Raw genomic sequence first — 26,776 nt, 5'->3', positions numbered from 1 at the left:
TGTAAAATATTTGAAATTTATTATGCGAAGACTGGTTTCGACTCCCTTGGAGTCAGACATCCACCTTTAACAATACAGTGCCATAAACCAAGGCCATACCATCATCAATTCTTACATCAACAATGGCAGACGACAGTTTCAACTTCAAAAGCAGATGTTCCATAACAAAGGATGTTCTCCCAACCCCTCAGCTAATTTTAACTACCAATTAATCTTAACATCAGCTCTCCACAAGACCAACAAGTTTGATCGATACTGTACAAAGCACTGAAAGATTATGTGACCTAGAGCAAAGCAATTTCTATATTTGTCATATGTTTCATTGTCAAATGGGTTTTATTTCAACTAGTTCATAGGTTTCCAAGTTGATTGAAACAAGACCGACAAGTCTATTCCATGTTCTACAAACATACGGCAGTATTTTTAACCCAGATCCAAGAACTTTCTTAAGTGCCAAGCATTTCATGTCATTGTGTATATAATTTGTCATTACGTTTTATGTCAACCTATTGATATGTATGAGTTACTGTCCGGAAAATGCAAGTACGTACAGAATGGTATCAGCTCATAAAAGAAACAACAAAGTTCTTGGGTCACAATACTCAGTCATGAGTAGAACGAATGGAGAGAGAGAGAGAGAGCGAGAGATTAATATGTATTTAGGCAATTGTCATTGTGTATCTAATTTTGTCATTATGTTTTATGTCAACCTATTGAGATGTATTTAGGCAATTCTCATGTTGATTGTTATCAGATTCCCTTTGATTTAATTATTCTGCAAGAACTGATGATGACTCCAAGAGAGTCAAAACCGGTCTTCGCTTAAAAAATTTCAAATATTTTATATTGTGTTGAATGGTGGAACATCCCTCAAATCTAATTATATTAGTTATACGTCAACACGGAAATGAAAATCAAAACCTATGATATTCAGGTGTTTGCTGCACAAATTCTTTCCTTTTCATGTGACTTTGCATGTTAAACAATTTACACATCAACCCTTATGCTTTGGAATCAAATACATAAAAAAAATTGTGTGCACATTCTAATGCATGAGAGTGCATCGTAACTGTGGACGGCTTCCCATGACTTGAAATGTCCCAGAACAGATGCTAACACAAGACAAACACAAGATCACGTGACCGGACATACAGCACAGTGTCGACTTCACATGCGCGATAATTGATACAAAAAGTCCATGGGAAACTAGAATTTGATCTAAAACGGAAGAAAAGTGGAATATTATGTGCTGGTAAACGTTAAGAAATGACTAATTAAGGTATAAAGAGTATCGTAAGAAACATTTAAAAGCATTTTGCGCAACATTTAAAGATAGGCCTACGGTAATCTTTAAGAGCACTGCTGTATTTGCCTGCAGAACTTGAAGCCTTGACCTTGGACTCCAAACTGAGTCTTTTTCCATTCTGTCGCTTGCATTTGAAATGCTGCTTTTCTTGAAGGATTTCATGAAGAGGCCCTCAGAAATGCGATCCCATGCACCTCTAATTCAAAAACATATGAGTGCGAACTCCTTATTTTGCCTTTAAGCGTCATGTTGTGATTCGTTCTTTTGAGGTTAGGGTTCGCTTTCAACTACTACTTCTGCCCATAAAGATCATGCTGCGTCCTCGTCACATACGTAGGCAAATGACAGTTTTTTCTAGTCTACAGAAATATTGTTTTCACAACTATTTCATGGTGAACATGATTTTTCATGCTAAATTCATGCCAATGGTGTGATATGATTCGCAAATAAAAATGCATGATTTCACAACTTTCTGCACAGAATTCGTGTTTTCCGCACGTAAAATTAAGTTTCCAAAAATTTAGTTTTTATCGTTAATACCAAAATACCTGTATTACAACAGGCATGGGGTACTGTGAATGTTTTCTACTGCTTCCACCCACAGGTAGTAAAATTATCTTGAAAGGAAGGACTATGATTTTGGGTTGATCCATATTATATATATAAAGAAATATGAACAGAGTATTGTTTGCACACACAGGTAGCTTGAAACAATAGAGAATGGGTGTTTCACGACCTCCTCCACGAATTTCACATTTAGTTCTTGATCATTCATATTAAAAAGGACTGGAGGAGCAGCATCATGTGGCAGGGAAAGCACTGTTGGAACAGGGTGACATGAAGGAAACTTGACCTACATGCAGCATCAGAGGCAACTAGCAAGATACTAGCAGAATATGCATTTGCTCCAGGTCCCCTCAATTTATTGCTATCTGCAATGCCCCACTGAGTTATGTTGGAAGTGATTCACAAGCTACTTCATGTTGCAGCAAGGTAGCACCCAAGTAGCTTCATGTGCACAAGACCTTACTGTATCAGATGGCTAGAAACAGATCTCTCCACTGGGTGTTCTAGGGCTTTTTAATTAATTTTGTCGGGTTATCACCCAATGGTGTCACGAGAGATATTTTATAAGCTGACATAGTGCCACATGGAGTGCCGAATAGACCTTTTCCTTCCTTCAAAAATTTGACTACCTGTGGCAGGTACGAAGCCACGATCTTGGGATCTAGAGGCCAATGCATTACAACTGATCCGCAGAGGGAGACTGTCTATAGATGAATTCTCATTCCTCTTCTTCTACCACCGCTTTTCCCACATCGGTAGGGTCGCAGGTGCGAACTGTATCGCACACGTGGATTTGGCCCTGTTTTATAGCCAGATGCCCTTCCTGTCGCCAACTCTTTATGAAGGGATATAATCACTATTGCGTGTTTCTGTGATGGTTGGTAGTGTAGTGTGATGTCTGAATATGAAGAGGAAAATCCTAGGACAAACACAAAAACCCAGTCCCCGGGCCAGAAGAATTAATGGGGCGTGATTAAAATCCCCGACCCGGCCAGGAATCAAACCCGGGACCCTCTGAACCGAAGGCCTCAAAGCTGACCATTCGGCCAAGGAGTCGGACTACAGATTAATTCTCATTAATACTGTATGTAATTTCCAATATCCTACATCTTGTCCATCCATCCATTATCTAAATGCTTAGCCTTGTCGCTGCAGCCACATCCCTCCGTCTTCAGCAGTCCTTTTCATCATGACATAGGAAGCAAAACCCAGCTGAGTGATTATGTTCCTAAGGTATGCGAGATGTGGTCTTCCCCCCCGACTTCTGCCCTAGGACCTTTCCTTCAAAGACATTCTAGAGAAAGGTGTCATGTCAAAGGACGCGTCAAAGAAACTGAGATTTCCTCTGCTCTATTGAATAAATTAAGGTCTGTTTCTCATTAATGTCATTCAAGATTTGGATATTAGTCTTCTTTTCTGTCCAACTTGTCCCTGTCAGTCTTCTCCAGAACCACATTTCCGCAGCTTCTAGTATTGATTGTGCTTGTTTTCCCTAAGTTCAGGGACCTGTTCCATGAATGAACTTTGCAACTTTTCAACTTTGCACTTTTCACTTTTCAATTCTAGCAAAGTGCAAAGTCTTCCTGTTCCACCATGATTTAGGTTGTACTTTTCAATTTCTTCGTAAAGTGAAAAGTCTTTGCGAACAAGTGATCCGATTGAGTTTATTCCATGAGCAAACTGTATAGGCCTAATACTCTACGATTTTAATGCTTTACTTTTTGCAGCGAACTTGGCGGTATAATTGTGGTACCATTTAAGTTTTTATCATGGGAAAGATACGTTAGTATTACAAGAAGCTGGCTGTGGTGAAAGTTGTCAAGGAGAAACGTGACATCGTTTTTGACAACTTTAAAGATAACCTCTCAAATGATGACACACATCAATGTTAACGAGAGTACCATCAACACATCCACACACAGAAGGAAATTCACCCTTCATTGGAAATCCCGTCGCTATATTATGTGGATTATCAGGCCAACGCACTGTTGGGACAGATTACATTTACTATAACATCTACGACTTTGGTAACAGTTCTGCAAATACGGTAATTGATTTTGATGTCCCATGCATTGGTGCTACACCATGCAGCTGGGCACCATTTACTACCCAATCTATATAAGCATATAAGAATTTGTTCTTTTTCAGAAAGGAATTGACTTCTTTTGTTGCATGTTTCAATAAATGACCGATCATTTCAAGAATATAGTCAGCCTGTGTTGGGGTAATACGAAATCACTCTTGAAAGTCCATCGAATTGAGGTTATGAAAATTAATCTCGTCTTTGTACGTTCTGTTATTGGATTCTTCATCAATGTCCTCACTTGATGCTAACAAAAACTCACGTCGTAACGGGTTTATATCACTAAACAAAATTCTATGCCGAGAAACTAGTGTACATACTTGTTAATTAATAGATGAAAAGATTTATGAAAATTTTCACTTCACTTCTTTCCACTCTGCATTTCTGTACCAATGGAGGAACTTAACAGGCTTGAAAAGTGAAAAGATTCCTAACTCATCACTTTTCAAGCTAAATCTGAAAAGTGATGGTGGTACAAAATCTGAACTGAAAAGTGCAAAGTTGCAAAGTTCGTTCGTGGAACAGAGCCCAGGTCTCACAACCGTAAGTTAGCACACTCCAAACAAAGGTTCTAACAAATTTCTTTCTGGTTTCAATTCCTATGCACTTATTTAACAGTGCATTTTTCCTGCTTTGAAACACTTGTTTTTCCATAGCAATTCTTCTGATTATCGTTAGTAATAACCCTACCCAGACAACAAAATTCTTTAACCTGATCTATTTTTTCACAGCCTAATTTAATGTTTGTTTTCAATTCAGTCTTCTTCTTTTGAACGACCATCATTTTTTTTGTGTGTGTTTATATTTAGGATGGTTCATGTTTGTGGGTTACTGTAGTCACGTCCTAGTTCGTGAACCATGGGCAACGGCTGAGTGGCCTAGTAAGTGGTCCTGAGAGTCGGGATACCAGTTGCTATGGAATGGGAGTGGGCATCTCGGACATATTCTGAGTCGTGGCCCTCCTTGTGCTCAGGCGGCTAGGACTACACAATTCACCGGTGGTCCATAACCCGTTAGAGGAGAGATCCTCACTTGGACTATGTGCAAGTAGGGCAGCATCCTGCTTCATGAATTTACCGAGCTCAGAACACTTTAAGCAAGCCTCGGACCTATGGGAGTAATGGAGTCCCACTCCCATTTGACAGGCGAGGGACTCCTTGGAAACAACTTGGCGAACGAAATGGAATTCGATGGGGAGCTATCAATATTAATGGGGCTTATGGAAGAAAGAAGGTAGAACTTGCTGAGTCAGCAAAGAGGATGCATCTGGATGTGCTAGGAGTAAGTGATATTCGGGTAAGGGGAGATAAGGAGGAAGAGATAGGAGATTATAAAGTGTACTTGACGGGTGTTAGAAAGGGAAGGGCAGAGTCTGGGGTAGGGTTCTTTATCAGGAATACCATTGCACGCAACATAGTTTCTGTTAGGCACGTAAGTGAGCGAATGATGTGGGTAGATTTGTCAGTGGGAGGAATTAGGACAAGAATTGTGTCCGTGTATTCACCATGTGAGGGTGCAGATGAGGATGAAGTTGACAAGTTTTATGAAGCATTGAGTGACATCGTGGTCAGGGTCAACAGCAAGGATAGAATAGTGCTAATGGGCGATTTCAATGCGAGAGTTGGGAATAGAACTGAAGGATACGAAAGGGTGATTGGTAAATGTGGGGAAGATATTGAAGCTAATGGGAATGGGAAGCGTTTGCTGGACTTCTGTGCTAGTATGGGTTTAGCTGTTACAAATACATTCTTCAAGCATAAGGCTATTCACCGCTACACATGGGAGGCTAGGGGTACCAGATCCATAATAGACTATATCTTAACAGACTTTGAATTCAGGAAATCGTTTAGGAATGTACGAGTTTTTCGGGGATTTTTCGATGATACAGACCATTATCTGATCTGTAGTGAACTAAGTATCTCTAGGCCTAGGGTAGAGAAAGTGAAATCTGTCTGCAAACGAATAAGGGTAGAAAATCTCCAGGATGAGGAAATTAGACAGAAGTACATGGATATGATTAGTGAGAAGTTTCGAACAGTAGACAGTAAGCAGGTTCAGGATATAGAAAGTGAATGGGTGGCATACAGGGATGCTGTAGTAGAAACAGCAAGGGAATGCCTAGGAACAACTGTGTGTAAAGATGGGAAAAGGCGAACATCTTGGTGGAATGATGAAGTGAGAGCAGCCTGTAAACGTAAAAAGAAGGCTTATCAGAAATGGCTCCAAACAAGGGCCGAGGCAGACAGGGATTTGTACGTAGATGAAAGAAACAGAGCGAAACAAATAGTTGTTGAATCCAAAAAGAAGTCATGGGAAGATTTTGGTAATAACCTGGAAAGGCTAGGTCAAGCAGCAGGGAAACCATTCTGGACAGTAATAAAGAATCTTAGGAAGGGAGGGAAAAAGGAAATGAACAGTGTTTTGAGTAATTCAGGTGAACTCATAACAGATTCCAGGGAATCACTGGAGAGGTGGAGGGAATATTTTGAACATCTTCTCAATGTAAAAGGAAATCATCATGGTGGTGTTGCAAACAGTCAAGGTCATGGGGAGGAGGAAAATGATGTTGGTGAAATTATGCTTGAGGAAGTGGAAAGGATAGTAAATAAACTCCATTGTCATAAGGCAGCAGGAATAGATGAAATTAGACCTGAAATGGTGAAGTATAGTGGGGAGGCAGGGATGAAATGGCTTCATAGAGTAGTAAAATTAGCGTGGAGTGTTGGTAAGGTACCTTCAGATTGGACAAAAGCAGTAATTGCACCTATGTATAAGCAAGGGAACAGGAAGGATTGCAACAACTATCGAGGTATTTCATTGATTAGTATACCAGGCAAAGTATTCACAGGCATCTTGGAAGGGAGGGTGCGATCAGTCGTTGAGAGGAAGTTGGATGAAAACCAGTGTGGTTTCAGACCACAGAGAGGCTGTCAGGATCAGATTTTCAGTATGCGCCAGGTAATTGAAAAATGCTACGAGAGGAATAGGCAGTTGTGTTTATGTTTCGTAGATCTAGAGAAAGCATATGACAGGGTACCGAGGGAAAAGATGTTCGCTATACTGGGGGACTATGGAATTAAAGGTAGATTATTAAAATCAATCAAAGGCATTTATGTTGACAATTGGGCTTCAGTGAGAATTGATGGTAGAATGAGTTCTTGGTTCAGGGTACTTACAGGAGTTAGACAAGGCTGTAATCTTTCACCTTTGCTGTTCGTAGTTTACATGGATCATATGCTGAAAGGTATAAAATGGCAGGGAGGGATTCAGTTAGGTGGAAATGTAGTAAGCAGCCTGGCCTATGCTGACGACTTGGTCTTAATGGCAGACTGTGCCGAAAGCCTGCAGTCTAACATCTTGGAACTTGAAAATAGGTGCAATGAGTATGGTATGAAAATTAGCCTCTCGAAGACTAAATTGATGTCAGTAGGTAAGAAATCCAACAGCATTGAATGTCAGATTGGTGATACAAAGCTAGAACAGGTCGATAATTTCAAGTATTTAGGTTGTGTGTTTTCCCAGGATGGTAATATAGTAAATGAGATTGAATCAAGGTGTAGTAAAGCTAATGCAGTGAGCTCGCAGTTGCGATCAGCAGTATTCTGTAAGAAGGAAGTCAGCTCCCAGACGAAACTATCTTTACATCGGTCTGTTTTCAGACCAACTTTGCTTTATGGGAGCGAAAGCTGGGTGGACTCAGGATATCTTATTCATAAGTTAGAAGTAACAGACATGAAAGTAGCAAGAATGATTGCTGGTACAAACAGGTGGGAACAATGGAAGGAGGGAACTCGGAATGAGGAGATAAAGGCTAATTTAGGAATGAACTCGATGGATGAAGCTGTACGCATAAACCGGCTTCGGTGGTGGGGTCATGTGAGGCGAATGGAGGAGGATAGGTTACCTAGGAGAATAATGGACTGTGTTATGGAGGGTAAGAGAAGTAGAGGGAGACCAAGACGACGATGGTTAGACTCTGTTTCTAACGATTTAAAGATAAGAGGTATAGAACTAAATGAGGCCACAACACTAGTTTCAAATCGAGGATTGTGGCGACGTTTAGTAAATTCTCAGAGGCTTGCAGACTGAACGCTGAAAGGCATAACAGTCTATAATGATAATGTATGTATGTATGTTATTTTTAGGAAGAGAGAGCATCAGAAAGGACATGGAAGGTTAAATATGAAAATTTAAAGGAGGACAAGAACAAGCTCTACCACTTCACACACTGCTCTTCATAGAATATTCCACTCAAGGAGTGTGAATGTCTGCCCTCATGAATCTGGGAAGTAGAAACATGCCTGCCAGGAGGATGAGGAGAAACGGATATGGAAAAATTGGAATGAGGAAAATAAAAAGAGTGTGAAGGTGTTTTTTATGCATTATGTTTGCCTCACCTTTCCTTTCTACTGTTCCCTTTGCCCACACTAACCCCAACCCCATGGCACTACAACCCTGAAGGGCCTTGGCCTACCAAACGGCCGCTGCTCAGCCCAAAGGCCCGCAGATTATGAGGTGTCATGTGGTCAGCACAACGAATCCTCTCGACCATTATTCTTGGCTTTCTAGACCGGGGCCGCTATCTGACCGCCAGATAGCTTCTCAATTCTAATCACGTAGGCTGAATGGACCTTGAACCAGCCCTCAGATCCAGGTAAAAATCCCTGACCTGGCCGGGAATCAAGCCCGGGGAATCTGGGTAAGAGGTAGGCACGCTACCTCTACACCACGAGGCCAGCTTTGCCCAGGCTAGTAAGTAATTTTATTCCTTTGTATAATCGTACTCTTGTTCCTAGCTTCCTAACTTAAGCCTGTTGTACACCATCAAAATTTTGTCAGTCAAGACTTCATGAGAATTTTCAATACTTCACAAATTTACTTGCCAAATCGCTTGCAATACTCTGCAAGTATTCAAAAGTCTTGAAAGTTAATTAGAACATGTTCTAATTGGTCAAAGTCCAGTCCAACAGAACTTGTTTACAAGGGGTCATTTTACCAAAACTTTAATTTGAATTTCACATCTGGTATTTTAAGTGTCGTCTATACTGTCGTTATATGTTTTAATGTGCGTTTTATGTATACGGTATATGGTAAGGACTTTTAATGATTCTACATACTCTGTATAACTTGCTGTTTAGAATTATAAGGCTGAGGATGACGCTTGGTCGGGTTGAAACCGGTCACTTAAATAGTGAAATGATCTAAAATCTCTGTCATTTTACTTATAGTGTATTCTCATAGTTGACTGATTTAAGCTGGGCTGAGTGACTCATACAGCTGAGGAGCTAGACTCTGACCCCAACTTGGCAGATTTGATCCTGGCTCAGTCCTGTGATATTTGAAGATGCTCAAATACGTTAGCTTCATGTCAGTAGATTTACTGGCACATAAAAAGAACTCCTGTGGGACTAAATTCCTGCACCTCCGAAAACCGTATAAGTAGTTAGTGGGACATATGAACCAATAACATTATTGACCGATTTAACGGAAAGGAAGAAAATTCTCATCATGATGAGCGAAACAAAATAGAAGAAAACTGGAATAAGAAACATCTGACTTGACTACAAGTAAAGGCATACTGGCCTAGAAATGACTTAGAAACGAAGGATAGAATATGGTTTATACTCCACAAAGCTGAGTGTGTCATGATATCGTAAAAATGTTTCACCGAAAAAAATGAAAAATGTATTGTACGGACCAAGTTCATGCTTCAAAAGTGGGATGCTGAAGTGAAAATACAACCATAATGTGAGACATCGATGGCCACAATGGATCATACAGAATAGTATCTGAAGCCACATTAGGTCCCCAAGGAATGGGTAACAAAATTTCAGAAGTTGAACATCTATAATAATTGTGTCTGAGAAACAACACTTGTTGGAAATACTTGATTTGAAGACAGGGACTTTCATCATAAAGTTGCCCAATATTGTTAGAACAATAAAAATGGAAGCAATTCACTACACATCAGCAGTCTGCCTCCATAGCGTAATGGGTAGCACTATTATTTTTAAAAAATAAGAAACTTGCTATCCCCAGAGACCCGAGTTTGATTCCCAGTACTGCCATAGATTTAATCATGGCATGAGGACTGGTATGTGGTTAAAATGGCATACGTAACTCACTCCATTGAGGACAGGGATACGAGTTTATTTTACTTGACAATATATTAACAGATCGAGAAGTATGGAACATCATCAATAGAAGTGCAGGAGTGAGTGAGTGAGTGAGTGAGTGAGTGAGTGAGTGAGTCAGTCAGTCTGTCTGTCTGTCTAGTCCTCAACCTGAAGGCTGGTTGGATTCTCAAGGCTACACATCATCAGCTGTCATTTAACTTATCAGATCTCTGGCGACACATTTGGTGTTCACCAGACAAAATTATTCAAAAACTCTGCCAAAGACTGCCCACGAGATATCCAGTTTATTCAGTCATTAAGTAGAGTAAAATAGAACGTCGAAACTGACACGAAGGCAGTCAAAATGTCTGCACACCACAGTCGAGGCCATATGATTGGTAAGTACAGTAACATTTTTTCCACATAACTTACAATTACTCAATTATTTTAACTACCAACATTAAACAAACACACTGCAGTTAGCTATCTAACCATGCAGCACAAAGAATTAAAAAAAGAACAGACATCCATTTTTTTGACAACATCCTTGCAACTGACTTACTGTCTGTGTGTACATGGTGGTAGTTCATAATCTATTACTGTATGATTAATTAAATGTTTACAAAGCAGAGCATGTGAATTCCTGGTACCAGTATTAAATCTCACAATATTCTTCCTGCACTAAAAAGCTTTACACTATAGCCTAACTTAAATAAAATAAGTACTACTGTTAAAGGATTAATTTTGAGAGATTCATAGATACCTCAGCTTCATTTCCAAACTGCTCATTAACAAATGCTATAAGAGATGGAAGATCACGTGTCCCACGGAACTTGACTCCTTCTGACTCGCCAATTTTAAACAATTTAAGGCTGCAAGAAAAAAATTCTTAATGTGACAGGAAAATTGACTAACTGAAGACAAAGGGCAGCAGAAGAAATAATATTTCAGAATTACTTACGTGGGATAGCCAGTTACATCCTGATCAGAACATAATGCAGTCTCTATAGTGCAATCTACTTTGGCTATTGTTATATCTCTATTATCTTCAATAAATTTCTGAGCTAGTTGTGTCCATGTTGGACTAAGTCGACTACAGTGCCCACACCTAAAAGAAATACAGCAGCCTACAGTAATACACAAACATTACTGAACCATACCATGTTAAAATGCTCATAGATAAGAATTTAAAAAATGAAAGAAAGTTACGCTCAGTATATTCATAGTTTCCATTCAATATTTACCATGGGGCATAGAACATCACAAAGTTATTTTTCTGGGCAATTTCAGTCAAGAAGGTATCGCTCGTGTACTGTACTGGTTGGACATCATCTTCCTTCGCTATTGTAACCACAGCACGAACTAACATCAACGCACAAAGTCGCCACATGTTTTCCACAAAACTACACGTCAGAGTTCCTCAAAGATTCCTATCACACAAGACAATCTTCTGTCCGTAAACACTAAGCTTTCACACAATAATATGCAGTCATCGGAACTCTTTACAATCACAAACCTCAGAAATTACTAGTGAACCCAAACACCCATAGTTGCGCATCACAAAAACAATAACGAGGAGACAGAAGCCTTGTGACAGTGAACGGTACCAGGTGCCAGCAGTGAAGGACTGGTTTCATATAAGGAAAGAAGAAACCGTACCAACACGTATTTCAAAAAACGTCATCCGAGGCGGTGCTAGCAGTTGATAAAAATATTTGATTATCAGCTCTGGTTACGAGGGCGTTGCATTCCAGATTCCAGCTCGCAAGTTTACCGGCGTAGGTTGGCGTAGGACACTTTACTGCCCTCCGTATTAACGCTCTTTTTTTCTATTCAACAGTTTAAGTCATGTTATTTTTTATTGGTCGTAGGTGCTTTAAACAGCATGTGTGTCTAAATAATATCAGATAGCTCTTCACAATAAAAGTTTAGTAAACAAACGCATGGGACATCGTAATAGTGCTTTTTACAATCTATGGTTGGTACCCTTTGTCGTTTGGTGGGTATTACCAAAGAGAATATGCAAGTGACCGACCGACTGAGATCAAACCTGCCAAGTTGGACTAAAGAAGGCCAGCGCTCTACCATGATCGGTCACTTGCTTTCTTGGGTTACGCTGCGTGAATCGTCAGCGATAGACCCCAAGTGTAAGCGTACGAATTGTAGAGCATAAAAACCCCTACAAAAAAGTCCGCGATGGTACGTACCTATTTCGAATCGGTCGCCCTCTAGAAGCGATTTTATGTTAAAGTCCGCGGCAGAAAAACATAACTCCTTAAGATGAAATAAATATTTCGATATTATCCTCGAACTCCTCATCGAAATAAATTGTTTGTCCTCCTCCGCTCTTTCATAAGGATTACAATAACCTTGTCAGGACATTATTTGCATGAATGGTTCAGAAGTTACCGAGCTCGATAGCTGCAGTCGCTTAATTGTGGCCAGTATCCAGTATTCGGGAGATAGTAGGTTCGAACCCCACTGTCGGCAGCCCTGAAAATGGTTTTCCGAGGTTTCCCATTTTCACACCAGGCAAATGCTGGGGCTGTACCTTAATTAAGGCCACGGCCGCTTCCTTCCCTGTCTCATCGTCGCCATAAGACCTATCTCTGTCGGTGCGACGTAAAGCAACTAGCAAAAAAGGTTCAGAAGTTATGACCATTTTAGACTAGTGGTAATTCGTTCCCTGTTGTCTGCTAGCAAGTTGCCTCTGGCTCAAGTGGATGAACCTTCCTGTTAGAACTTCGCGACTGTATATATTTGACTGTGGCATATTCTCTTTGGACTGCGGTATCATGTAGGCAGCGACTGTTGCCAACCAAAAATATATGTAACATTGCATGTTAGAAATTGCGCTTATATAGTAGTTTCCATGTGCGATTTGAAAATATCTTTATTATTTCAGAAGTATTCTTAAATTTGCTCAAATTATATGCTAGTGCTATTCTTCATCTCCTGAGAGCTGAGGAAGAATTCGTTTTAAAAGGTAACCTATTGTTTTTATTCAGGAATAAATGCCTGAAAATGCAATTCCAGGGTATAATAGTCGCAGTATTGTACGTGGCATTGATACATCAGTGCAGACTAATACTGCATGAATGTCAGAAAGTTAGAATAACTTAAAGGTGGAATGGATAACGAGTAGGCCTATAAACTTCAATCAACCTGTCGCAATTTTATATTGCTGGACCAGTGCGTCTGATTGTTATGAAAGGTGCTGCAGTAGTGGGGGATGGCGGGTGGGCTCTTAACAGTCGCAGTGAACACATCGCTCCTCCACAAGGTATTCCACTTACGATTTCCAACATATTACATCCTTATCATGCTATAAAAGTAATGTAAGTTTTACTGAATTTCTACCTAGCGCTTTGTGGTCCACGGTCCAGAGAGGAAAGGAATGGCCATTGGTTTTTGAGGTTTTCATATAACCTTTGGTGGTGCCTCTCAAGAATTCGACCAGTCTCTGGGCTGATGACCTAACAGACAGACTGTTGTAGCCTACAACAGAAAATGATTCTCTCTAGTTGAGCATGCATGTGTGTGATGTAAACTGAAAACCAAAGTGCAGAGGCGGTTGATGAATTGTGGTACCAACCATGGGCGCCCATATGACAGTTTGTAGGAGGGGGCCTAGACCTGGGGGTATGTAGTATTTTTAATAGTTTGGAAGATGAATGGCGACTTGTATTCCGCGGTAGACTAACACCCACGGTATTCCCTGCCTGTTGGTGGGGGGAGGAGCGGTACTACCACTTCTAGTAATACCAACTTCTAAATCATTTTCTTGAAAGAAAAATACCTGACTACATTGGATTTTTTCCTTTACCTGAGAGCTAGAGGGGGGCCATGGCCCCATCTTGCCCCCGAGCATGGGCGCCCTTGGTACCAACCTATGCCAATAGTCTACCTCCGTTGTGTGACGATTGCTGCTACTAGCTGCCGTAGTCGGAGGCCCATGTTCTATTCCTGGTACTACTACTACTACCACCAGAAATTTAGCATAGGCAATAGGGCTGGTATGTAGTTAGAAAAGGTAGTTTACATTCAGCTCGCCTCTATTTGGGGTGTGCCTGAAAAGAGCTGCCCCACCCTAGGACTAGGAAACAAATTTACTATTTACATTTGCTTATATAGTTGCACTGTAATAATCAAAATGCTGGTAATACTTTGACAGCATAGTAACATGTTAAATTAACTCAGAGGTCCTTATACCTAAGAAATCATTACATAAGGCGTAAGGGAAGAATTGGTAAGTTTATTGTAATAATGAATGATATTATTAATATAGCGTTGTGAGTCAAATAGGTTTCTTAACGGTTATGAATTTAACACATTAAATTTTCTGGTCCACTTGTTGCCATTTCTTGATGAATGCAGTACTTTTGTATCCATCTCTTGGTACGGGCCAGAGCAAAGTGTAGCTTCCACTGAAGCTCAGTCCCATCCATGTTTGTGACAATAGGAAGGTGCTAAGTAATGAAATTCAGAGCATGACTAGTGCGTCTGTGTGTTGTGAAAGGTGTTGCTCATAGGGTTAGTCGTGCTATGATAGTACTTTCTGGTCCAGTAAGGAAAGCAATGGCGAACTACCTCACTCAGTCAATCAGTCACTACTGATCTGAATTTAGGGCAGTTACCCAGGTGGCAGATTCCCTGTCTGTTGTTTTTCTAGACTTTTCTGAAATGATTGCAAAGAAATTGGAATGTATTGAACGGCTCCCTTGGTAAGTCATTCGAACCCCTAACTCCCCTTCTTATAAACCAATATTTGCACCAATTTGTCCTCTTGAATTCGAACTTTATCTTCATATTTTGGTCTTTCCTACTTTTAAAGACACCACTGAAATTTATTTGTTTACTAATGTCATTCCACGCCATCTCTCCACTGACAGCTCAGAACATACCACTTAGGCCTAGTCGAGCAGCTCGTCTCCTTTCTTCCAACTCTTCCCAGAACAAACTTCTGGCAACATTTTTGTAACGCTACTCTTTTGTCAGAAATCACCCAGAACAAATCGAGCTGCTTTCCTTTCGATTTTTTCCAGTTCTTGAATCAAGTAATCCTGGTGAAATGTTTTCCCAAAGCATACATGCAATGCATGTCAAACTAACTGGCCTGTAATTTTCAGCTTTATGTCTTTTTTTATTTGTTATTTGCTTTTCGTCGCACCAACACAAATAGGTCTTATGGTGACGATGGGAGAGGAAAGGCTTAGGAATGGGAAGGAAGCAGCTGTGGCCTTAATTAAGGTACAGCCCCAGCATTTGCCTGGTGCGAAAATGGGAAACCCCGGAAAACCATCTTCAAGGCTGCCGACAGTGGTGTTCGAACCCACTATCTCCCAGATGCAAGCTCACAGCTGCACATCCCTAACCGCACGGCCAACTCGCCCGGTCAGCTTTATGTCTATCACCCTTTCTATTATACACATGGACTACTATAACAACTTTCCATTCATTTGGTATAACTCCTTCATGCAAACAATAATCAAGTAAGTACTTCATATATAGTACTATATCCCAACCTATTGTCTTTAGTAGGCCTATATACACCAAAATATTATCAATTCTAGCTGCTTTTCTAGTTTTCAACTTTTGTATCTTATTGTAAACTAGCTGATGTACCCGTGCTTCGCTACGGAATTCTACATTGTATACAGAATTCTAGGTTAGGCAGTGTAGATGTTGTGAGCAAGATTGTATTAAATTGCATAGCTCTTAACGTTACCCTAGAAACGCGACGGGGAAGTCGCCAAACGTCTTTTCTCATATGAAGACTAGATTAGGGAATTTTCATTGTAATAGTTGCCTACCATCAGTCACAATCAGGTTGGGGAATTTCATTACAATGGCAGACAGTGACTCCCCACCTGCCTGTTTACATCCTTAGAAAGACTGTCTTAGTGGTTTTCCCAACTGAAATGAACATAGGTCATTACAATGATGTCAGTAGGTATGGTGCGAGTGAAAGCAATGCTTTCATATGAAATACTCGATCAAATGAAAAACCACACATTTTCTCACTTTTAACGTACAGTACTACACTGCCTATCTAACAGTCCAAAGGTCAAGAGCTGGAATGACCAGGCCGCAAACAGCCATGAGGTGTGAAAACTCTTCGTCTTTTTTGGGGGGGATGGGTTAGAATACTGGAGAGTCCCAGGGAAAAAACTATGCCCTTTTACTAATCTTTTTCCTAGGAGAACCCGATGAGTCGGAAAATCTCAATTCACTACACTGGCGAGGGGAGAATCTATCTTGGAGGCAAATTTTTCCTCCAAGCCAGAGGAGAAACCTCCTTTTCACTGCTAATTTAGAATAGAGTGAATGTAGAATTTGATGAAAGAGCAGAGGAAGAAGCTCTTTTTAAGAAAGGTCTCTTTTCAGGTTGAATTTTGAGTTATTTAGTGAATTGTGGTGCTATAATTTGGAATAGGCCTAAATTGTAATTCTAGACCAGGTCATACTACTACCACTAAGAGAGCCTCTGCTTTAAGTGTGCACACTGCTCATTCAAAACAGCGTGTCAGAGTAGGGACTGAATAGCTGGAATACTATGATAACTAGTGTGGTACGTACCAGCAGCACAGTATCAGAAAATGTATGGACTGGAGGAATGACATGCTAAAGAAGAAAGTTTTCTAACTCCCCAGCTATTTCTCGCCAATATTCAGTCAGGCTGTTATACTCGGTACGCAGCAGTAATTCCATCTATCGGAGTTGAGCGGCAGTATAAGAGACATAGAACTTTTTTTTTTTTTTTTTCGCTACTTGCTTTACGTCGCACCGACACAGATAGGTCTTATGGCGACGATGGGACAGGAAAGAGCTAGGAGTGGGAAGGAAGCGGCCGTGGCCTTAATTAAGGTACAGCCCCAGCATTTGCCTGGTGTGAAAATGGGAAACCACGGAAAACCATTTTCAGGGCTGTCGACAGTGGGGTTCGAACCTACTATCTCCCGAATACTGGATACTGGCTGCACTTAAGCGACTGCAGCTATCGAGCTCGGTGACATAGAACTTCACAACAAACAATGATCAATGTAGCCTAATGTATTGTTGATCAATGTTATGCGCTTTCGATACTGTAGGCCTTCACGTTTAGTTTTCTTCCGACTCTGAAATACCACTCTTATCATAGTTGGTACAGTAAAAGTCAATAAAACATAAATAATCCGAAATTGTATTCTCTATAACTTTTATTTTGTAGTACTTTTCAATAGGACCAACAACATAGGTATTTCAAAATTAAATTTTAGGTGCCTTCCCCTAAACTACAATTTCATCCAGGGTGAATAAAATTGTTTATAACTTACAGTGTAGTTTGCTATTCGCCGACTATATGTATTTTAATTAAATTCTGTTAACCCATTTTTTCGTGGCTCGGCGTTAATTATTAAATGTTAAACAATTAATTTATTGAAACCACCTATTCAATACTAGTTAAGTCTTTATGACTATAACAATGTCATTACATTAAGTTTGAGTATAGTACATGTTTCTTCTGGCATTGCAGGCATCATCAGCCATGAATTCTATCTCCAAGTCAGAGCTCTGAGTGGATGCTATATTAGGATTAAACATAGTAAATATTATTTACATAACAATTGCAATGGAGTAATCAAGCCATCCATGTTTTAAAGTACTACACAATTTACACTAATGTATACAAACTTATGTTACGTTTTGGAACTGAACTGGTCGATCTTGTCTTGAAGTTTCAATGGGATGTCTTACTCATTTCCTGTCGAATAGAGATAATGCTGATACTGATATGGTATTGTAGTCTGTTGAAGTCATAGCATTTAAATATTTATTTTTATATTTGTAGGACATTAAACACGTTCAGCTTATATGTTTTTTTTTTTTTTTTGGAAAGTCTAAATATTTTGTAGTCAACCTCACTTCTAGAAGAATGAGTATCAGTATTAAGGTGGGGTGCCTTAAAGTGGATGGCAAGAAATCTGTTAGAGAGTTTGATCAAGTTTTGTTAGATAACGGATTATTACATAACCATATAAACTTTTTGTATGTTGTTTTGTTGGAGCTTTTTGAAGTTATTCAGTGTGGATTGAAGAGCAGTACACTGGTTTCTGGATGTAGTGTGTAGCTGGTGGGTGCATTAAAGTCCTTTAGACGTTACGAGGAGGTCCTGTTGTGTTGCTTGTGTGACTTCAATAGACTACAATACCATATCAGTATCAGCATTATCTCCATTCGACAGCACATGAGTAAGACATCCCATTGAAACTTCAAGACAAGATCGACCAGTTCAGTTCCAGAACGTAACATAAGTTTGTATACATAAGATGATAGGGATCAGATACCGAGAATGAAGAATTATCTACAATCTGTATAAAAATCAGTCTGCAGTGATAAGAATCGAGGGCTTTGAAAAAGAAGCAGCAATCCAGAAACGAGTGAGGCAAGGCTGCAGTTTGTCCCCTCTCCTTTTCAATGTTTACATAGAACAGGCAGTAAAGGAAATCAAAGAGAAATTTGGAAAGGGAATCACAGTCCAAGGAGAGGAAATCAAAACCTTGAGATTTGCCGATGATATTGTTATTTTATCTGAGACTGCAGAAGATCTCGAGAAGTTGCTGAATGGTATGGATGAAGTCTTGGGTAAGGAGTACAAGATGAAAATAAATAAGTCCAAAACAAAAGTAATGGAGTGCAGTCGAATGAAGGCAGGTGATGCAGGAAATATTAGATTAGGAAATGAAGTCTTAAAGGAAGTAGATGAATATTGTTACTTGGGTAGTAAAATAACTAACGATGGCAGAAGTAAGGAGGACATAAAATGCAGACTAGCACAAGCAAGGAAGTGCTTTCTTAAGAAAAGAAATTTGCTCACTTCAAACATTGATATCAGAATTAGAAAGATGTTTTTGAAGATTTTCGTGTGGAGCGTGGCATTGTATGGAAGTGAAACATGGATGATAACTAGCTCAGAAAGAAAGAGAATAGAAGCTTTTGAAATGTGGTGTTACAGAAGAATGCTGAGGGTGAGATGGATAGATCGAATCACGAATGAAGAGATACTGAATCGAATTGGGGAGAGGAGATCGATTTGGCTAAATTTGACGAGAAGAAGAGATAGAATGGTAGGAGTGGTGGTGGTGATTATTGTTTTAAGAGGAAGTACAACTAGGCAACCATCCTCTATATAACACTAATCAGAGGGAAAAAATGGAAGGGATCTGACACTTCGAAAAATGAAGATATCGGCCATAGGAAGACAAGTGCCACGAAGGGCGTGAAAAGGAAAGACTCCCTAGCCCTCGCAAACCTAATAGCGTCGGGGTCGGAAAAGAACAAGAGTTGACCAAGTGAGGTCGGATAGGATAGATGAAAGTGAGGAGCCTGGCACAAGTAAGTGGAAGCAATGCCAGGACTCAGCTGAGGGCCCTGTGGTCGCCAACCCACGCTCCAAAGTTCAGAGCCCCTGGGGCTAGAATGGTAGGACACATCTTAAGACACCCAGGACTTGTTTAGTTGGTTTTTGAAGGAAGTGTAGGTGGTAAGAATGGTAGGGGTAGACCAAGGTATGAATATGGCAAGCAGATTAGAGCAGATGTAGGATGTAATAGTTACATAGAAATGAAAAAGGTTAGCACAGGATAGGGTGGCATGGAGAGCTGTATCAAACCAGTCTATGGACTGATGACTCAAACAACAACAACAACAACAACAGTGTAAATTGTGTAAAAAAAATAGTTTTTAAGAATAGTTCTAGCACAAGTTATCTCCAGTAAGTTGTAAAAATGTACAGATGGTTTAAAAGCATGTATCATGCCGTTCTCATTACTAACTCATGAATGTTGACAGTTAATATTATCTCCATTAAATGTGAACAAGATTTGGACGTCACATTAGTACTGGATGGCTTGATCACTCCGTTGCAATTGTTATGTAAATAGTATTTACTATGATTAATCCTAATATAGCATCCACTCAGAGCTCTGACTTGGAGATAGAATTCATGGCTGATGATGCCTGCAATGCCAGGCGAAACATGTCCCATACTCAAACTTAATGTAATGACATTGTTATAGTCATAAAGACTTAACTAGTATTGAATAGGTGGTTTCAATAAATTAATTGTTTAACATTTAATAATTGAATTTCAATACGGTCAAAATGAAAATAATCACTTGCTCGGCATTAATACAGGCATAGCAACAAAAATACAAATTCATGAATATCTGTGTTATCAAAGCCGGTGCGGTAACAATGTATGACATAAATGATCGGAAATTTAGTTCTATATAACTTTAGTTATGCAGTATTTATCGATAGGACCACTAATATTATATTTGAGAATTCAATTTTAGGCCTTCCCTTAAACTACCATTTCACTCAGTGTGAATAAAATGATTTATAGCATAGATTGTAGTGACTCGTCTCCCGGCTTCACATACCGATATTCATTAAATTCTGTTCAGCCGTTTTCTCGTGATGCATGTACATACATACAGACCAACAGAAATTACAGAAAAGTAGAAAGGGCATTTCCTTGTTACTATGGGCATGACCGATGCAGAAATACCATTCTTTTCAAATTCTGAGCAATGTACAGACAAAACTCTTATATTATATATATAGATGTTGTTATCATAGGTAAATTTTAATACTTCTTTAGTATTAGTCACCTCCTCTATCTGGACATTATCCTTGTAACCAACAATCTTTACATACTGCTGACTGAATACTTCTGCCTTTTGAAGATCCTCATATACACACTCGCCTTGTTCATTAATGATTCCTGGAATGTCCTTCTTGCCTTAATGTACCAATACATACCCTTCCATTATTCACTAAAATTTGTATGACTCCCAATTATGCTTGCCAGCATGTTATCCTTAGCTGACTTCTTTGCTAGATTCAGTTTCCTAGTAAGTTCCTTCAATTTCTTCTTACTTCCACAGCCATTTCTTACTCTATTTTATTCAACCTGCACCATCTATTCAATTTCTCTATAGAGCTCATTTGGTTTTACCAGCACCACATCCAGATTATTTCTCTCTCTACTTGGTTCCATCACTTTCTGAATCAGCTGTCCTTCTCTCATCTTACCTTGTACACCTCATTTTGATGCTGCCATTGGTTTTTGCAGTTTCCATATAACTGCATAGGCTTTAGAGGTGCTATATGAGGACCCTACCAACCTCTGGGCAGATGACTTTAAGACAGACAAATTTTCTGGCATTATTCATAAGCAGAGTGTGCAAAGTCAAAAATATCAATACTGGTATCTAACATATTCTCACTGGTTATCATTTCTCTGTATTAGACTATGGAGGGCATGTTGGTTGTATGCCAATTTGTTTCAAACGACTGATTAAATCTCCTGCATCTTGAAGGAACATAAATGTTCACCTTCTGCAGTAATTCAGAACATTTTACTTTGGATTAGATTTACACAGTTGATAAATGAAATTAATATCAAGGTTTTCATGTCTTTCTTGAAGATGTAATTTCAGAGATTTTTCCAATTTTATATATTCTATGTAGTCATATGGGGTACCAATTCTATAAGAATAAATATGCAAAACCTTACATTGGACAGAATGAATCCTAGATAAATGGAACCAGTACAGTTGTGGTTTCATTTCTGAGTAAAATATTCTAGCAGTGAATGAACCATTCTTACATAGGCCTACAGGTGTTTATACTGTAGTTGAGCAAATTGGCAAATTGGAAAAATCTCGGGAATATCTTGTTATGCAGCCGTTTCTTTGCAAGGACTTTTTTTTACATAATAGTTCAGTGTGATCATTGAAGTTCAAGGTACTTATGATTAGTAAACTCTAGTCATTTATCTGTCTACAATATTTACAGGAATTTTGGAATTTAATTTATAGTTGAAGAAAATATTATATTTCCTTTTAGAAAAAAAACAACAACATTAACCTGTTTTTCCTGATTGAGCTTGAAACCATTCTTAGAACAATAAACCTCAATTTGATATAAATCATCTTGTAATCTAAAACATTCACTAGGTGTATTAATTCTTGTAAATAATTTTGCAGCATCTGCAAACATTAGAAATTAAGAATTTGCAAAAATGTCCTTAAAATCATTATTATACTGCAGAGATATCCATGGAGCAAGGTGAGCACCTTGTGTAACACTACTTGCAACATTTTAAGGGCTGGAAAGGTCATTGTGTATCTTAACTACTTGCAACATTTTAAGGGCTGGAAAGGTCATTATGTATCTTAACTTTTATGTGTATGACTTTGGAGATATGATCAAAACTGAGTAAAGAAGAGGCTTATGACAGGGCAAGTGGCTGCACGGTTTGGGTTACATAGCTGTCAGCGTGAATTCTGGAGATAGTGGGTTTGAACCCCACTGTCGGCAGTCCTGAAAATAGTTTTCTCTGGTTTCTGTTTCTCATTTTCACACCAGGAAAATGTATTTTAAGGCCACAGAAACTTCTTTCAGCCCTTTCTTATCCAGTCATCACCATAAGGCCTGTCTAAATCGGTGCAACATAAAGCAAATTGTACAAAAGAGGTTCATGTATACCATATGCAGAAATTTTATTTAGTAAAAGCTTAAGGTCATCTGTATTGAAAGGTTTGGAAATATCTGTATATAAGCAGTCAACCTGCTCGTGACTCCACAGCACTGACAACATATTGATAATACAGCTTGAGCTTAGTACAGGTTGAGCGTCCAGGAACACCTGTTGCTCTTCTGTAACAATTTGCTTGAAAGAAGGTGTTATTTTATGAATTATTATATCTTCAAATAGTTTTGGTATTTGAGACATGAGAGGTCTATATTGTTTTCAGTCTGTTTTATACCCATTTATAAACATTGGGATTACAAAACTATACTTCCATTTTATATAAAATACTACTTTGGGCTAGGGACAAACTGAATAAATTAAAATGTGCTTCTGTTAGAATTTAACGACATTCCTTGAGAAGATATGGAGATATCAGTTCAGGGCCATATGAATAATTTACATGAGAGAGCTTAATTTTGAAAACATGTCATATACATTTCCATTTATTTAGGAACAACCTCCTGTATTTACAGGCTGCCACTAAGTACAAGGTAAAACATATCAACATTTTTGTACAGTTCTATTAATTGAAGAAAACTCTGAATTATAAAGAAACAGTTTATTTAGTGCAACATTTCAGTGCTGTAGAGGTGGAGTCTCAGGATATTGATGGAGCCTCAGAGAACGAGAGTCACAATTTCGGGGACAAGCTTCATTGAAAGTTGGAAGCTCTTCCACGTAGCGACAGAATGATGAGGTACGGTACCACGAGCTCCGACCATTATCCCTACTATTTCAATTTCCTGAAGGTGGTATTTAAATTTGTAGTAAGGGATAGTGGGTTTGTATTTTTTAATCTTTTCTAGATTAATCTCCTCTGGCTGACTGCTGTGGTGCTCAAACCTGACAGTTGGATCTAAGATGAATCCTTGAAAACTGTTGTCTTTAAAGGCTATGATGTCAATTCTCTGTGAATTATCATTTATGGACAGTCCATGTACCTCCTCATATACATTGAATCCCTTCTTTCTCAGTTCTTCGGCAATGAAAGATCTGATCTGGTGGTGCCGCATGTTTCTTAGGACCTCCCCGCGTGTGCAGAATCCCAGGATATGACCAAGAGTTTCTTTCTCTCCGTGGCAGTGCTGACAGGTTGTTGTCCAGGGATCTGCCTGGCACCAAGCGCACCTCGATAACATTAGCAGTCATCTTTATAGCCTCTCTCCACTCTTTACAAGACAGTCCGGTATGATCTCGCACCCAAGTGTTTGCTGGTGTGTACTCTTTGTAAAGTTGTACTCTGAGTCTTTTTTATGATAGTGAACACCAGGAGGTGAATTCACATTCTCGTAGCTCTTGACGGATCTTCTTTGTATCATACAGGCCATTCTTGGTGGTTATTTTCTGAGTATCAGCGTTTGTTAATTTGAGATATTGTATACATTCCTAACTCCGTGTGAGAATCCCTTGAAGCAACACCGTGTGGATTTTTAGCCTTAAGCAAAATGTTGCAGGCATTAATGCGTTGTAGGTAGACTTCCCATGAGGTTTTAAAAAGAGCGAGTCCTTTGTATTTCTTTTTGGTGTACAGCATTCCATCTGGAGTATCCGTTGGCAACTGCAATATCTCCTTTGTTGCACTTTTAATTTTATCGCTATCGGATAAAAATTCTGTGCGATTTTCTTGAAACTGAAAGAGGATAATCAAATTAAGTTTAATTTTTTTAATTGGTAGAAAATACAGATTTGCTATATCCCCATTTTCAACTCTCATTTCATTTAGAGCCCCTATTCGAAGGTGGTTTGAAAAGTCCGTGCAAAGTCCGAGAGATGGCACCACCGGCACGTATCGCGATCCAAGGTGTGTCTAGGGCACAGCCGTCTCGATCCTCCTATACTGCCTGCTCTATGCGAGCCATTTTGCGACTACGCTGCGACAAAATTTCTCCGCTAGATGGCAGGCATAGACGCACAATGTTCTAAATTTATTCTAATGACGATAGCCTACAAAACACTATGGAGTATGGTCATATGTTCACTTAAGCTCGTAAATTACATCAGTAATATTCAATATTACCTGTATGAAGTCGCAGTTGGCCTCTTCATGCACAAGGATTTTCCCGGACGAAGGCTTGGAGTGGTACCGTACTTTTTGTGTTCTTGTCAACGCAATATCAAATAATAGAGGTCTTACGAACTTGATTAGTATAACATCACTAACAGTTTGCTGATGTTCTTTGACCTCACACTGTAACAAAACACACCCTGAAAGGATTTTTTGTTGCTATTTGTTTTACACCGCACCAACACAGATAGGTTTTATGGCGACGATGGGATAGCAGAGGCCTAGGAATGGGAAGGAGACGGCGTGTGAAAATGGGAAACCACGGAAAACCATCTTCAGGGCTGCCGAAAGTGGGGGTTCGAACCCGCCATCTCCCGTAGATAAGTTCACAGCTGCGGACTCCTAACCGCACGGCCAACTCGCCCGGTATTCTGAAAGGGAAGACGTCGCAATTCTTCGTATTACGCTCGTACGTTTGAAGAACTTCGACAATACGGCACAGCAGCTTAAACGAACTCCTGCAGATGTTTCACCAGAGCAACAAAACAAGGTTTTGGTATCGAACTCCTCTGTCCTGATGCATAATCAGTTCCATTTACCGGTGTCGAAGCTCTCGGCAGTGAGATGTTGCTGACACAACAGCACGAACCTAGTACCCGCAAATTAGGATTTGATTTCCTGTTTCTAGTTTGATTGGAATATCATCTGAATATCTGAAGTTGTCCAAAATGTCTAAACATGAAGACGTTTGTTTTGTGATTGTCCGTTACAGTTCTTATCACAAGGAATCCTCTATCCTTCACGGCTTTAGTCACCTTCTGAAAAAAAAAAAAAATCCGCAGCCTGTTTCCAGTCATTCGACCGGGTCAGGAATGGAATGAATCAAGCCCCCGTCTAGCAGCGGAGATAGGATTTGTGCCGGCTGCCGAAGCCTGTCGCACTCCTCCGGAGCAATGATTAATGAATGCCAGATGAAATGAAATGATATTGTAGAGTGTTGCTGGAATGAAATATGACAGGGAAAACCGGAGTATCCGGAGAAAAATCTATCCCGCCTCCGCTTTGTCCAGCACAAATCTCGCATTGAGTGACCGGGATTTGAACCACAGAACCCAGCGGTGAGAGGCCGGCGCGCTGCCGCCTGAGCCGCGGAGGCTCCATCACCTTCTGTAATAAGGTGTAAAGGCACAGATGCGAGAGTAATCTGAGGATATCCAATTACTTCCTTTATTAGGTCCTTGCCTAGATAAAGCCGACAGACGCTTTTCTCTTAATTCCCTTCTAGACGGTATTTCATGGAGTCGTATCTTTTCTGGCTGCGAACCACCTTGCCGAGATTGGCAAAATAGTACACAGCAGTTGAATATTTCGGGGAAAGAATCTCAAGTTTCATTTCTACGGAAAATAAACCTTGCACAAACGGAAAGAAACAAGTACCAACACCTTAAAATCACTTTTTAAATATCTACAAGCATAGCATGATTAATTCATTTCACAGTTCTATACAAAATATATCTTGTACGAACGGAAGTGACCACATACGTTTACTCATTGTACGAAATAACTCAGGTTTTCACACACATTCATGCACCAATAACACAGCTACACCCACACTGACAGCGAATATTGTGCGTCTACTGTTGCACTCTTACGGCGACTTGGAGAAATATTGGTAGTCGCGCCTTCCTGTGTTAAACTAGTGGCATAGAGCAGGCAGTATAAGAGGTTCGAGACGGCGGTGGTCTAGGGAGGTCTCGTCACGCTACCACAATCCTTTGCGGTGGCGGCCATATTGGGTCTGAAATATCGTAATGTGGGCGTGCCCGATGTAATGATGCGAGTTATTACTTGTATTTTGAAAGAAAACGGGATACTGCGCCGCACCAAATTGTCAAAATAAGACAACTGACGGAATTACTGTTTCGCTTCCCGAGAGATAAGCAAAAGAGAGCTCAGTGGGTACAAAACTGTAGGCGTGACAAATGGAAACCTACAGATAATTCTTCTTGTGCTAGGTTAGTGAAGTTATACATTCGTATTATTCCTGAATAATAGTATGTTTATATGAACGATGTTCTATATTTATAGGTCTTATGTATTTTCTTCTAGCATCATT

The 26,776-nt window shown here is 39.7% G+C and overlaps 2 protein-coding genes across 6 annotated transcripts in view; one reads left to right on the top strand and one right to left on the bottom strand.

Moving 5' to 3' along the window:
• Positions 1-11,866, bottom strand: part of prtp (pretaporter) — a 185,311-nt gene extending 173,445 nt beyond the window's left edge. The window contains exons 1-3 of the mRNA XM_067137723.2: positions 11,317-11,866; positions 11,034-11,180; positions 10,836-10,944 (exon numbers count right to left, since the gene is read on the bottom strand). Of these exons, the coding sequence (XP_066993824.1) occupies positions 10,836-10,944; positions 11,034-11,180; positions 11,317-11,462 (402 nt within the window). The 5' untranslated portion in view covers positions 11,463-11,866. The remainder of the gene's footprint in view (positions 1-10,835; positions 10,945-11,033; positions 11,181-11,316) is intronic.
• A 1,022-nt stretch (positions 11,867-12,888) lies between these two features.
• LOC136858293 (putative peptidyl-tRNA hydrolase PTRHD1) overlaps positions 12,889-26,776 on the top strand; it is a 151,709-nt gene continuing 137,821 nt past the window's right edge. For 3 of the 5 annotated variants that reach the window (XM_067137718.2, XM_067137719.2, XM_067137721.2), the window contains exon 1: positions 12,889-13,058. The gene's annotated coding sequence lies outside the window, so the exon portion shown is untranslated. Of the gene's footprint in view, positions 13,059-13,206; positions 13,356-26,776 lie in introns of those variants that run through there. The other 2 variants (XM_067137722.2, XM_067137720.2) reach the window with 2 other exon arrangements.

This window comes from Anabrus simplex, chromosome 1 (genome assembly GCF_040414725.1).
Source record: "Anabrus simplex isolate iqAnaSimp1 chromosome 1, ASM4041472v1, whole genome shotgun sequence".
In the NCBI taxonomy this organism is placed as follows: domain Eukaryota; kingdom Metazoa; phylum Arthropoda; class Insecta; order Orthoptera; family Tettigoniidae; genus Anabrus; species Anabrus simplex.
The sequence above is the reverse complement of the archived record's forward strand: the minus strand, read 5'-3'. Positions and strand labels throughout refer to the sequence as shown.